The sequence below is a fragment of the Prenolepis imparis genome, unplaced genomic scaffold, assembly GCF_030444845.1.
Source record: "Prenolepis imparis isolate NDT839.2.m4 unplaced genomic scaffold, iyPreImpa1.0 SCAF_2, whole genome shotgun sequence".
Classification (NCBI taxonomy): Eukaryota; Metazoa; Arthropoda; class Insecta; order Hymenoptera; family Formicidae; genus Prenolepis; species Prenolepis imparis.
This window is the reverse complement of record NW_028141160.1, coordinates 7977455-7990849: the sequence shown is the minus strand read 5'-3', so window position 1 is coordinate 7990849 and position 13395 is coordinate 7977455. Positions and strand designations below refer to the sequence as shown.

The 13395-nt window shown below is 31.9% G+C and overlaps 1 protein-coding gene across 8 annotated transcripts; it reads right to left on the bottom strand.

Annotated features, from left to right (window-relative positions):
• Positions 1 to 218: 218 nt before the first annotated feature.
• Positions 219 to 11789, bottom strand: Galk (N-acetylgalactosamine kinase). Of its 8 annotated transcripts, none has more exons than XM_083056796.1 (11): positions 11644 to 11789; positions 8698 to 8878; positions 8381 to 8555; positions 7771 to 7938; positions 6361 to 6568; positions 5288 to 5396; positions 4906 to 5063; positions 3996 to 4136; positions 3480 to 3594; positions 2442 to 2646; positions 219 to 1373 (listed from the first exon to the last, which is right to left on the bottom strand). In XM_083056796.1, the coding sequence occupies exons 3-11, from the start codon at positions 8539 to 8541 to the stop codon at positions 1196 to 1198; spliced, it is 1443 nt and encodes a 480-aa protein (XP_082912922.1). In that variant the 5' UTR covers positions 8542 to 8555; positions 8698 to 8878; positions 11644 to 11789; the 3' UTR covers positions 219 to 1195. The 8 variants fall into 8 exon arrangements, with proteins under 8 accessions (XP_082912922.1, XP_082912928.1, XP_082912932.1 ...); XM_083056802.1 differs by lacking the exon at positions 11644 to 11789 and adding an exon at positions 11317 to 11539; XM_083056806.1 differs by lacking the exon at positions 11644 to 11789 and adding an exon at positions 9260 to 9514.
• Positions 11790 to 13395: the final 1606 nt, after the last annotated feature.

The following is a 13395-nucleotide window of genomic DNA, read 5'->3' as shown; positions in this document are numbered from 1 at the left end:
CCATCTCGCGAATAGAAATTTCTTATACGTTTTTTTTTAAACACAGTTATGTATACTAAAGTAATGCACATATTTAATGACAATTTCATTATTTTATATTTTTATGTAATAGTAATTGCTAGTAAAGTTATTAAAAAAAACAATATTTTACGTTATACTTTATCATACTCGTCGCATATTATGATTAGATACAACGTAGAACGTGATAAAATAATGAGTATAAGTTATGATCATATATTTTATAAATATATTAGACTATACACTTTAGTATGCAACACGCAATGGTGGCAATTTAACGTGAGAGTTTCAGTGAAATTTTGCTGCGATATATTCCACTTTATCTCTCGTTATTCATTAGCTTAACTTTCGCCGTATATCTCATTAGAAAGTTTATTAGAGATTTTTATCTTAAAGTTTGACGTAGAAAAAAATATAATCAAAAAAAGAAAAAATTAATAAATTATTTATACATTCAAAATTTTTAACTTGTGTTATTACCTCTTTATTGGTTTGAAATTACATATTCGCTAAGAGTAATATATTTCACTGCAAATTGTTTATTCATTATTATCTCATGTAAAAACTGTTACAATATATAATTATCATATATAAATAATTATTTATATTAATTATTAAATATTGCATATCTCGAGGCATATCTTTATTAGAATAGTAATAGACTTCTCATATTTATACAATAGTGATTTATATAATTCTTTTCACATATTATAATTATGTTTTCATATGCAATATAGCTGTAGAAAAGAGATAAAAATCAATATGTTAATTTTTGACATAATTATGTTGAAGGATCAGTCTTCGAGAATGTAGTATGCTATTATAAAACACTACATTTGGAGATTTAATTTATATTATAATTGATAAATAGAATTCATATATGTACAGTAATTAAAACAAGAGGCAAGAGGTTTTAAAATAAATTCTATTTGTTTGGTAGCTGATTTAGGCTCGAACGCCAACAAAGGGACATTATGAATGGCACAAGTGGTATTCTTTTATCAATTAGAATTTGTGGTGAAAGACAAAAAAAGCAGGTCAGAGAGAGAGAGAGAGAAAGAGGCACGTAAAGTAAAGCGAGGTGAGGAGAAAATAATGGAATGTCAATAAAGGGACGGCGTAACGACGCGAGCCAAGGGAAGCCGCAATATTTATTATATACCGCGGGCTTTACGATTCAAAACGGTGTTGACATAGTGTAAATAACAGCACCCTGGTTCGGTGCCGTCGGAAATACCATATCCTTGAGCTCCGTCCGGTCCTTTGTGCTGTTCTGATAGAGATATGTTCGGAGAGCGTCCACGAATTGTTGAACTTCATTTTTATCAATGATTGCCACGATGCAACCGCCCCAGCTGTGTGCAACACGTGAATAGCAATTTGTTTTACTTTTCTTACGGAACGACGAAGAAAAAAAAATTAATTAATTAAATTGATACAATATATTATAAAATAATTTTTCAATAGAATTAATTTTTATATTATAAATTAATTCATATATTAATAATTATATATTAATTTAATATACGGAGAGAATTTTCTCTTAGAATTTACCCTGAAAATCATATGGTAATCGTGGGACAATATGGTACGGAAAAAATTTTATGAGAATTTCTCTATAAATCGGTAATAGATAGGCTATTCGAGCCGTACGCGGATGTCGGTGCGTCGATTCCAACGAAAATTAATTTTTCGTTGGAATTAACTAATTGTGCACGGGGCACACATTTTGCTTGGTACACCGCCAAGACTTTATTAAGGAACAATCTCAATTCGAGATTTTTAATTCCAAAAATCCCCTCTAACCCCTCTACAGAATTATAGGCGAGAAAAATATAGATCCGAAAGTCTCTGATTAATATTTATTACAATAAAATATAATAATATCTATCACAATAAAATATAAAACATGTTTGATTAATTTTACTAAATTGCATAGTAAAATTAATGAAATATGTTTCATATTTTATTATTTTATTATGATAGATATTATTTTTATTGTGATAAATATTAATCAGAGAAATTCTCATAAAATTCTTTCCATATACCATATATTGTCCCACGATTACCATGATTTTCAGCGTAAATTCTAAGAGAAAATTCTCTCTAAATTAATTATAAAATAATTTTTCAACAGAAATCTTAACACACTATTGTCTAATAAATTCTTTATTGTAAGAAGGATTTTGCATCTGATAGACTAGAGAATAGAGAATTTGATTTAAAGGGAGTTTCATATTTTCTCTACCGCCTGTGCAGATTATTATTGCTTTAACAGGGCATGTATTAATCATATCACGTTATATGTATAATGTATATGGTGTACGCGTCGATATTAGAGATAAGCGGGTGGAAGCTCCCGATGCCTTTGCAGCTCTATATTTATCTCGCACTTTCAGAGGTATTAAATACTATATACTTACCCAGCTCCCGTGAGTCTGGCACCGTATGCACCGCAACGCATAGCTCTTTCGACGAGCGAGTCCACGCTGGGATGGCTGCATTCGTACAATTTATGAAGACTGGCGTGGCTCTTTGACATCAGACTGCCCAGATGTTGAAGCTTCTCGAGTTCTATTATGCCGCTTTCCTCGTTTATACGGCGAAACGCGAGCACTCTGCTAGCCTCTGTAAAATCAAGTTGATCGGGGCGAGTTTACTGGCTGTCATAATAATAAAGACGCTTTTTAATCTGACGATGACGTAATGTGACAGCTAAGAGCGGAGTGTTTAATCAGACGCCAATAGATTTAATATTATTTAATATGTGGCGTCTTATCATAGAATTTGTTGTTGCATTGGAAAGACAAATAATTATAAAATATAAAGTTAACAACTATAATACTTATAAAGAGGAGAAAATTAAAAACTCGAATAAAAAATTATTTCGCAACTATAGAACGTCAATTTTTTTTCTTGTACGGTTAATTTTTTCTCTCTTTTCTGCAACATTTAATTTGAAAATGCGAGCTCAAATTGACTTCGAAATCATTTAAGAGGATATATGTCCATCGAGATCATTTATAGCTTCATAGAACAATGCACGCATATATGATTGATCACTATGGTATATTTTTACGTGCACAAAGCCGGATTGTACGCGGTGATTTCTACTTCGTATAGAACGATTATTCAATTTGTAACTTTTGATGCTTCTTTTTGCTAGCGATGATAACATCAAGAGATAGGACAAAAAAACGATTTACATACTTTTATAATTGGAACAATAAATGGAAACAGAATAACGCGCGCGCTTCTAACTTTTTTAATAGTGCACTTTCGAATGTTTCTTTTTTAACGAGCGTAAAGTTTGCAAAATTCAACTGTAGCGAGATCTTCGCTTGCGCGAAACAATTAAGTTAATGCATTAGGTTGGAAAACGAGAGGGTAAGCTCTCTTGATTTATCGGATTTAAACTGCGTTTTACGATTTACCAGCGCATGAAAATTGATGTTTTTTACCTTGAAAAACGTGCAAAGCCCGTTGCTGCAGCTTGAACGTTTGCGAGGTATTAAAGAAACTGATGAGAGACGTTTTCTTCAAGCGTTCATGGTCCGTACCAAGGCTCTCACAGATCTGTGGAAGAGAAGAATTTATTTCGTCGATAAAATATATAGACCTTTAATTCCATCGACGACGAGAATTTCGTTCAATAGCAAGTTATTTGGCACGATCGGACAGATTAATAATAATTATAATACTTGAAATGTGTGTGTGTGTGTGTGTATAGCTTTTTATTATTTTTTAAAAATTTCTTCAACAATGAGAAATTCGTTTAATAGAACGCTAATATGACTGAATAGCTTAATAAGTATACATTTGAAATATATGAATAGCCTTTTATCATTTTTTATAGGGAAGTTTATAAAGTTTATTTTGTCCCGATGTGCTTTTTTAATAATTTCTAGGAAGATTCATGTCAAGATATTGTGCAAAAGAGAAATCTCGGTTTCTTTTTATAGCGCAACAATGTATACCTCATCAAGAGTATACGGCTGCTCGTGCAGGTCTGTCATTACTACAGTAACCATCTCGTCCAAGTCAAAGGCGAGTCTCTCTTGAATGTCAATTAATCTTTGAACATGTTCCCAATCCTTATTTCGCTTCTTAGCTATCATCTAAATAAAAAAAAAGAAGTTTCATTGCTCATTTCTTTGGGTAATGATAGAGTAATATCGCGAAAGAAATAATTGCGTACTTTCGTAAAATTTATATCTCTCTGTTTTTGAGTAAAGAAGAATGTTTTCAGAAAGCGAAGGGAAAATAAAAGTAAGGAAGGCGTAAGAGAGAGAGAGAGAGAGAGAGAGAGAGAGAGAGAGAGAGAGAGAGAGAGAGAGAGAGAGAGAGAGAGTTAGAAAATATTCTGAATAAATGCATAAGGTGCATCGATCAATGTCAATCGACGAGAGCGTAGAAGCGTAATTGAAAAACGAGTTTTGTTACTCTTCTCGGAGAGTCTTTTTGCGAATATATTTACAGATCTTTAAAGAGTTCAACGTTGTTCAAACTAAAAAAGAGTTAAGTATTTGCGAATATTTACAGATCTTTAAAGAGTTCAAAATTATTTGAAAAGATAAATCGAATTGAGCCGTTTAACAATTACGTTTTATTTTAAATCGATATTCGCGGGTAATAATATATTTGCAAATGTAGTGAGCAAGTGTTAGAGATGCGTATAACGAGCAAAAGAGTATCAAGAGAAAGTCCGAGGTGGCTTATACAATTAGTGGTAACAGCAGTTGTCTGATAAATTGATAGACCCGAATTCGATTCTCGCTTTAATCATTTGTGTCTTGGTATTCTTCTAGCTCGTATTCTTCTCGTATTTTCGCCTTCGTAATAATTTTTTTTTTTTTTTTTTAAATACGGCATTAATGCTAACAATACCTGTGCAGCTAATCGGCATTCTGCGACTCTGAGATTGTAGTCGGTAGTCGAGACTTTGTTGTGATAAGCTTGACTGTGCGCTATTACGAAGACTGCGTTCTCTGGCAATGTTACATCGACGGCACGTAAAGGGTTAAATTCTATCAATTTAGCAGAACCTTTGCAAATAAATAAGAAATGAGATATTAAAGTTTTTATAACATTATTCGAGAATTTTAAATTTTATATTTTTATATTTATATATTTAATTTTACGGCTAAACAATTGCTATTAATTACTTTGAATAGATTTAATTTTATTATATATATAATTCAAAATTTTTTATAGTAGCTAGTTTGATTTACACAAAGCATCTAATAATAAATAATAAAATCGTAATCACCAGCTTTTCCGAGAAAAGCGATAGCTTGATCCATTCCTCCACCTTGAGTTCCGATATGTCTCTCTGCTCGAGCACTGATAGTAGCCAATTCATGCTTCGATAACTGATGCTACAATACCAATACGAATTACAGAATGGAATGATAATATCGGGGCGTGATTCTAATTTATGTCGATAAGTTATAAAACATGGCTAATAATATCCAGAATCTGAGTAAGATTAAAGGTAACTTTCTCTTTTTCTTGCGAAACAAACTTGAAGATGAAAACTGTCGAGCCGAGAAATATGAACATAACATCTACAAGAAGTTAAGAGAGACAAGATAATGACGCACAAAGACGAAGTATTAAAGAAGTATCTTAAAAATCTGCGGTGACTAACGTCGCGTCCGATATTCATTCGAGCAAATACGAAACTGTCCAAAGAAATAAGATCTATATTTGAAGACACCAACGAAGAAATGAAAAAGAATGTTTTTAAGGATAGTGATCGGTAGTTCTTGATCCACTTGGAAACACAATACACATATCTTCCTAGTCGATAACAAATACGTTATTTCATCTCTATCCCATTCGTACAAGTCCATAAAAGTCTGATTGGGAACTCGTACACAGAGAGAATTTTCTCTTAGAATTTACCCTGAAAATCATGGTAATCGTGGGACAATATGGTATGGAAAAAATTGTATGAGAATTTCTCTGATTAATATTTATCACAATAAAAATATCTAACATGTTTGAGATTGTAATAGATATTATTATTATTATTGTGATAAATATTAATCAGAGAAATTCTTATAAAATTCTATCTATACCATATTGTCCCACGATTGCCACGATTTTCAGAGTAAATTCTAAGAGAAAATTCTCTCTGTGTACTAGAGGAAATTTCGCATTGCAGTAAAAAAAAATCTAAAGATTAAAACTTTAATTTTTCAATATCCAAGCTTATTTCTCCTTAATTATTAGTCTTATTTTTTTTGTTTTATAAAATACGACTAATAAAATTAATATTGTAATGTAGTGTAAAGTGCGAAGTTTGATGATATTTAATATTCTGCGTAAGAGAAATACCTGACTGGCATGCACGATTGAAAGGAGCGCGGCTGAGACGAGCGCGCTAGAACTCGAGAGGCCAGAATTAGGAGGGATGTTGCCCCATACCGCAACCAGGATTCCCGTAGAAACTGACTCTGTCGGGATTACTTCCAGCGCTCCTTTTACACCGCACAGAAAATATTTGTACCAGGCCGGTCCGCTCTTGCTATCGCTAATACAAGATCTGCAAGATACGCGACTGCGTTACGCGGTTTAATATTTATAGAATTTCGACTGCGGCCGGAATTGAGAGATAAGCGAAAGAAAGAAATGTCAGCGTTGTCAGAGATTTAATCGGATTTCGTGAAATTCTATCTCTGCCTCTCGTTCTAGTTTTCCCCTCTTTTTTTATGACATATAATTAATTTACGCATAGTATAATAATACGCGTGTAGTATTAAAAAGTCAGAAAATCGATAATGAAATACGTTCGTTTAAGTTCCGCCAACTAACAATAAGGTATATCCTATCTGACGTGGTTACGCGACATTGAATAATGAATGAGATTAAGAAAGTTCGTATTATATTCCCGAGTATTATACCGGTGAGCAAAGAAAACGCGGAGGAGGTAATTTAATACAAACGAAGAGCACAGGGTTACGAGAGAGAGAGAGAGAGAGAGAGAGAGAGAGAGAGAGAGAGAGAGAGAGAGAAGGAGAGCACGATGTCATCTGCTTTTCTTATATTATTACAGGTAGCGCGTAGTCCGTTAGCCACATCCATAATTTTTTTCCTGAGAGTTTTTGCACCGTAAAATAACCATTTTAATTTTTATTTGATTTAATTACGCGAAATGAGAGGAGCCGTAGGGATGTTATCTCAATCACGAACGCGCACGTGCGCTGTGTGAGGGATAAAGCGCGTATAATTCTGGCTTCGGTGTCATAATCCAAGATGGCCGCGTGAGGGATCAAGAGGCTTAAATTGTTTAAGGGGCTATAAGTGCTTATAAGTGCTTGGAGATTGCAAACTGCAAGCACGACAGCATGTTATAGAAGAGATATTATATGCCACGTGCAGCACACTGCGCTATATTAACTATGTGTATACATATATTTAGCATAAGAGATTTTAGTAAAGCAAAGAAAAGTTTCGTAAAAAATAATGTGTCGCGTGTACAAGCTGTTAAAAAATTAATGAGTGTGTGAAGTTAGCCCTTCATTTTCTACATTTTGAAAAAATTATTAGACTTCTGGCTGCCCCCTTAAGAGTTATAGAGTTCTCTAATAATTTTTTCAAAATGTAAAAAATGGGAAGCTATATAACTTTACACACTCAAAATTAATTAATTCTCAAACTAACTTTCTTGTCTAAAGTAATTAACACTCTGATGTTGTATTTATACTTAACAGAAACTTAAACTCTCATTGAGAATTATATGCTCACCCTACGCTCTCGAAACTGCATCGAAATTCCTTGTATTTGGGATCGACATTGGTCAGATAAATGTCGTTATATTTCGACAATGCCACTGCAACTAGGATATCTTGTTCAATGGCCATTGGACAGACGGCATATCCGCAATAATCGATGTGCTCGCCTATCAGATTCACTCTGTAACAAACGCACGATACAGAATCGTTCATAAATGTATCCATCATTGCCAAAATTATAAAATAATTTACAAAATCTGTATAAACTTTCCATAAAATTTAAATAATGCTATATAACGTGTTTCACAAATTAGGATATAAATTTAATTGATAACTATGAGAGAATTTTATTATATTAATTTTATATAATATTCGATGCTTGAAAAATTATATGAAGCATTTGGTGCTTTGCGATGTACAATATTATATTAAAAATAATTTAAAATACATATGCCTAATAATAAAGCGATCCCCTGATTATCAGCAAGGTCAGATTCGATTTTGTCACTCTGCGGATTAAAGAAATTTACGTGGCAATCTAAATAAATTCCATTGTGATAAAAAACAAACAGTTGAAACTAAAGTAAAATAATCTCGTTGTGTGTAAACGAAAAATAACTCACCTTCCTGGCACTCGAGCGAAGAAGGAAGGTTCTATATTGTATTTGGAAGCGAAATGGGCGGCCAAGGTCTTTAATCGTGGTAAAATATCGGCGGTAGGTGTCAAGATGGGCACAAGGTCATCCGCTTCGACGACATAAGCCTCGTTAGCTTGATGGGACATTCCTAAAAGTCAAACTACGCAGAGGCGTAAGAAAACCTCTTAAAACTGATGTGTAGGATGTTTCGCCTAAATTAATTCGCATTATTTACGATCGATTATAAATTCTGGAAGTTTCATCATCATTTATGTTGCCCGATTAGCCTAATGAAATTATACCGTTACACGATGCGGTTGCACAATTTGTTGCACGATTGAATACTTTCCTTTAGCATTAACGGCAATTTTGTTGGTAATTACGGTACTATTTCAGGTATATCCACAGATACATTTGAGTAGGAGTATGCATGCAGCAATCCTGTGCTACGTAATCTCAATTTAAGCCTCTTATTCGATGTGACTGTGTGATTATATAATAAGAGACTCATATAGAAGACGTACATAGATATTACAATTATATAATAACGAATTATAAATATATAAATTCATATATATAGTATACAAAATGCATAACTTTTTATTTAAACATTTAACGGTATTTAAATTCTTTTCAAATTATTTTTATATTTTTAAAACATATTTAAACTGCACGAAATTACAGGAATTAATAATTTTTAAATTTTTCGTAATTTTTATCAAAGTAAAATATACACTTTTTAAAGAAAATAATTAACAGCCAACTCTCTTTGTGGAACCACGGCAATCTACAACACGATGCCTTTTACAAGATGAAAAACAAGCTCACAACAATAAATAATAATAATCTCGAATTTTTCATTACCTGGTAAAGCCGCTAGTTTTAGTGGCTCGCCGCGGTACTTTAATTTAAGCGCTCATTGAGGTCGCAAGGTATTAAACTTCTCTAATTCTAGGAATGGTATTTGATGGAAATGACGTTTAATATGTACACGCAGTTGGCTTGTTACGTGAACCGCATACAAATCTGCTTTATCGTTAAACTATTGACGAATTAATACCGCATCATGGACCGAATAAGATTTGCGAAGCTAATAAATGCATAGCGGTATAATTACATTTATGTATATACACACATTTACATTACGTCTTCACTGGAAATCGAACACACATAATCAGTTACACATTATTATTACTAAATTTTATTTTTACGATCACTCAGTCTTCTGTTAGAATAATTTAAAGATATTTACTTATGTGCCTTCGCTCGAGATACTGCAGACGTAATGAAAACTCCCTTGTTGTGCGACAAATGGAATCTTGTTTATATTATCAAGCTCGTAAGTCTCTTATTTCTTCGTTTCAAATGATAAGATATATAAATTTTATACACACGCGTACTTAAACGGAAATGATAAATTAAGCATGATAATAATTATCGACACGATCAAATGTTAATATTTTAGTACACACAGCAATTTTGCAGCAATTTTTAATGTCAGTAAACGTCACATATGGTCGAATTAATATTTGTCATAGTGCACATTGTATACGACGCATGAAAGGAATCGATCGTCTGGTGATTCATTAATAAAGAATAACTGCCGAGTTTTGATGATTGGCTACATTTTACGATTCACATTTTTTTAGAGAGAGAGATGTGCAAAGAAAATTGTACTGTATATCATAACAGAGTATCTCGTATTTTTTTATATAATACCGATTACCAACAATTGAAAATCTACATAAGATTTTTTGAAACACACACACATAGCTTACATTTATATTTGAATCATCATGCATCGATACAGTTGAATGATACAAGTTGACTTTATTCCTATCTTGTGAAACTTGTTACGTAGCTCGATAGAACATCTGTTGCTAATTCCACGCGATCGTAGATCACACAATTTTTTTATACACAAGAGAAAATTGAGACGATACGATAGATCGCGAAAGATAATTATTCTTTCGATAAAAATTATAATTCACATTTTTCTTTTCTGCTCTCTTGAAAAAACAATGAAACGCGCCAGAACAAACGATAAAGACGCGGTATCTCTTTCATTTAATTATAAATAATTCAAGTAACCAGTAAAAGTCAAAGAGATTCTCCTCACCTTTTTAAAATTCTCTTCGTTTAAAAATTCTATTAAAGTTTTGTGAATTGTGGACTTTCGTGGTACTAAGAAAGAGCTTTTATAAGAATCATTTATGGCGAAGAAAAATAAAACTTGATTTAGAAGTATGAGAAAAATGAGAAAGATTTAAAAATATAAAATATATAATAAATAAAGTAGATGTGATTTTTACAAATCCGGCCAATAGAGCCAAGCACGAAAATTAATTCTAATTTTTAGGAACTGTATCTCTTGGTTTGAGATTACATTTTCGAACCAATATTTTTTTCGCCTATTTTTCCCGTCGTAAGTTCGAGGATTGTTAATTGAAGGTACTTTGTAATCTCAAACCAAGAGATACAATTCCTAAAAATTAGAATTAATTTTCGTGCTTGGCTCTATTGGCCGGATTTGTAAAAATCACATCTACTTTATTTATTAAATACTGAGAGCCGTTAAAAATAAAAATATTTCTTAAAAATATTCTTAATTTATAAAATATATAATATATATATTTATTTTAACATCAATATAATACTAATATATATTAAAGATCAATGTAATATGTATTACATTATATAAAAATTATTTACTATAATTTTGTGCAGTTTAAATATGTTTTAAGTATATAAAAATAATTTGAAAAAATTTAAATACCATTAAATGTGTTTCTAAAAGTTATATGTGTATTTTATATATACTATATAATATATAATATTATATAAATATATATACATTTAATTTAATCTAAAAGCAAGTATAATATTATTATTTCATTTGTGCAAGTAAACAAGTGTCTGACAATAAAAAGCAAGTCTGATAAATACTGAGAATAATTGCGATAATATTATTTGCAATTATAATTTCTGGAGCATTGTTCGGATATCACAATCTTTATTAGACACATTGCACGCGCATTATCTCGCGATACACAATTCATAATAAAACCGCGCATGATACGAGCAAGCGCGCGCGTATATAGAACCATCCGCGTGTGACTATAGACTATAACTGCGCCGGTCGTGCTGCGTCAGCTGTTCGTGCGTCAAAAACACTACGACGTGGCGATGGATTTTAATAAAGCGTTTCAGAATGCGGGGAGAATTTGTGCAGATTTATAGGAACGTACCTCGGTTTGCGGCTGCTCGCGACGACCTGCTGAATGATACGAGACACGTTATCGCTGTTGATTAATCTTATCAACACGTGATGCGTTTTTTCTCGTCGTACGCTACGTCCGGACTACGGTCCATCAGTTATCGATCTGTATGTACATCTTACCAGGGTACGGAACGCCGTCGGATGAGTCGCTGTTGTGGGTGTATTATTCGCCATACTGACTATAGTTACACGTGGCGGGTTATTTGAACACGTTCGTGATAAGTGGGGAATAAATTTGAGATTTGGTATAATATTTATTAATAATCAAGCAGAACGTTAACTTTTATTTTCGCGCGAAAAATTTAAAAATTACAAATAACACTTGCAAATACTCCCAAGTTTATCAAATTTGCTTCTTAGATACTTGTTTAATTATAAATCTTACCAAATGTATGAGATAATAATATTAAACTTGCTTTTAGTTTAAAATATTTTTTTTAGTTTGAAATATTAATATATTTAATTGATTGTATATATTATATTAATTATTAATATCTCAATATTTCTTAATCTTATCCAAAACTTCTGTTTATTTTACGAAAAAATTCTATACAATATTTAATAGAATATTTTAATCTTTAATAAATAAATCTTTAATAAATATTTGTAAAATATTTTAATTTATGTCTCTTAAAATAATATTTAGAAAATCTTATCTATGATTTTTTTAAAATAATCAATGAATATTGCTCGTTACGAAAATATATTACGTGTTTTACAATATATAATTTTTAAAGAATGAACATTTATATGCGTATAAGCTTTTCACAACTGCTCTTGATTTTATGTCTCAACAGAAGTTATAGTATCGACTAAGCATTAATATCGTCAGTCAGTAAAATGCATAGTATTACAGTCAATTATCTTTAGCTCTAATTTTATTAATAATTATAATCAATAATATTATTACTAATAATTCATTTTAGGACGATATTAGGAGATATTTTACATAAATGCACTGGATATATTATTTTTGTTCAATTGATAAAGCAGAAGAATGGAGCATTGATGTTTCCATGTGGATAATCTCTTGCGTGATAACAGTTGTCTGTTTGATTATGTATATGTTTTATTATATGTCATTAAAAAGGATAAGTTATAAAAAATTATAATGATCAACAATTATATTAGATGCACATTTAGATCGTGATAATTTCAAAATTTTTTAAAATTAATACACAAAATGATATTAAAGAACTGTGAGGAATATAATTTCAAATATACAGTTAAGTTTTAAATTTATAAAGCACAAAAATGTCGCATTACAAAAGTTTTCTTTTCCATACAAAAATTCTACGTACTAATCTCGAGTTATATTGAAAAGGATTTTATCCAACTAGATTATTCTGTTCCATAATCTTCCAAGCTTTAGCGATACGACCATCTTGTAACAAAGTACTGCAGTCTCGGAAATTAGAAAACGCGTTTAAATCTTACTCGCGCAGTTCGCGCAATTTCGAAGAGAAAAGAGGAATACGTATTCCGGAAACGACGCGACTACAAAAGCGTTTCTTATACCATTCTCGGGATTAAATTGCGTTATCGAAGAAGATGGTAGGCAGTCAGCACACCATAATGTATGTTGCCCTCGAGGCTGAGTCGAACACGATCAGCCCGAATGAAATGAACCGTTCAGAAGGTACTTTCCTGAATTTTTATGTGATCTGCCGTGCGCAGGCAATCCGAATTACTCCGACTTTGTTGGCGACGAACGGATTCG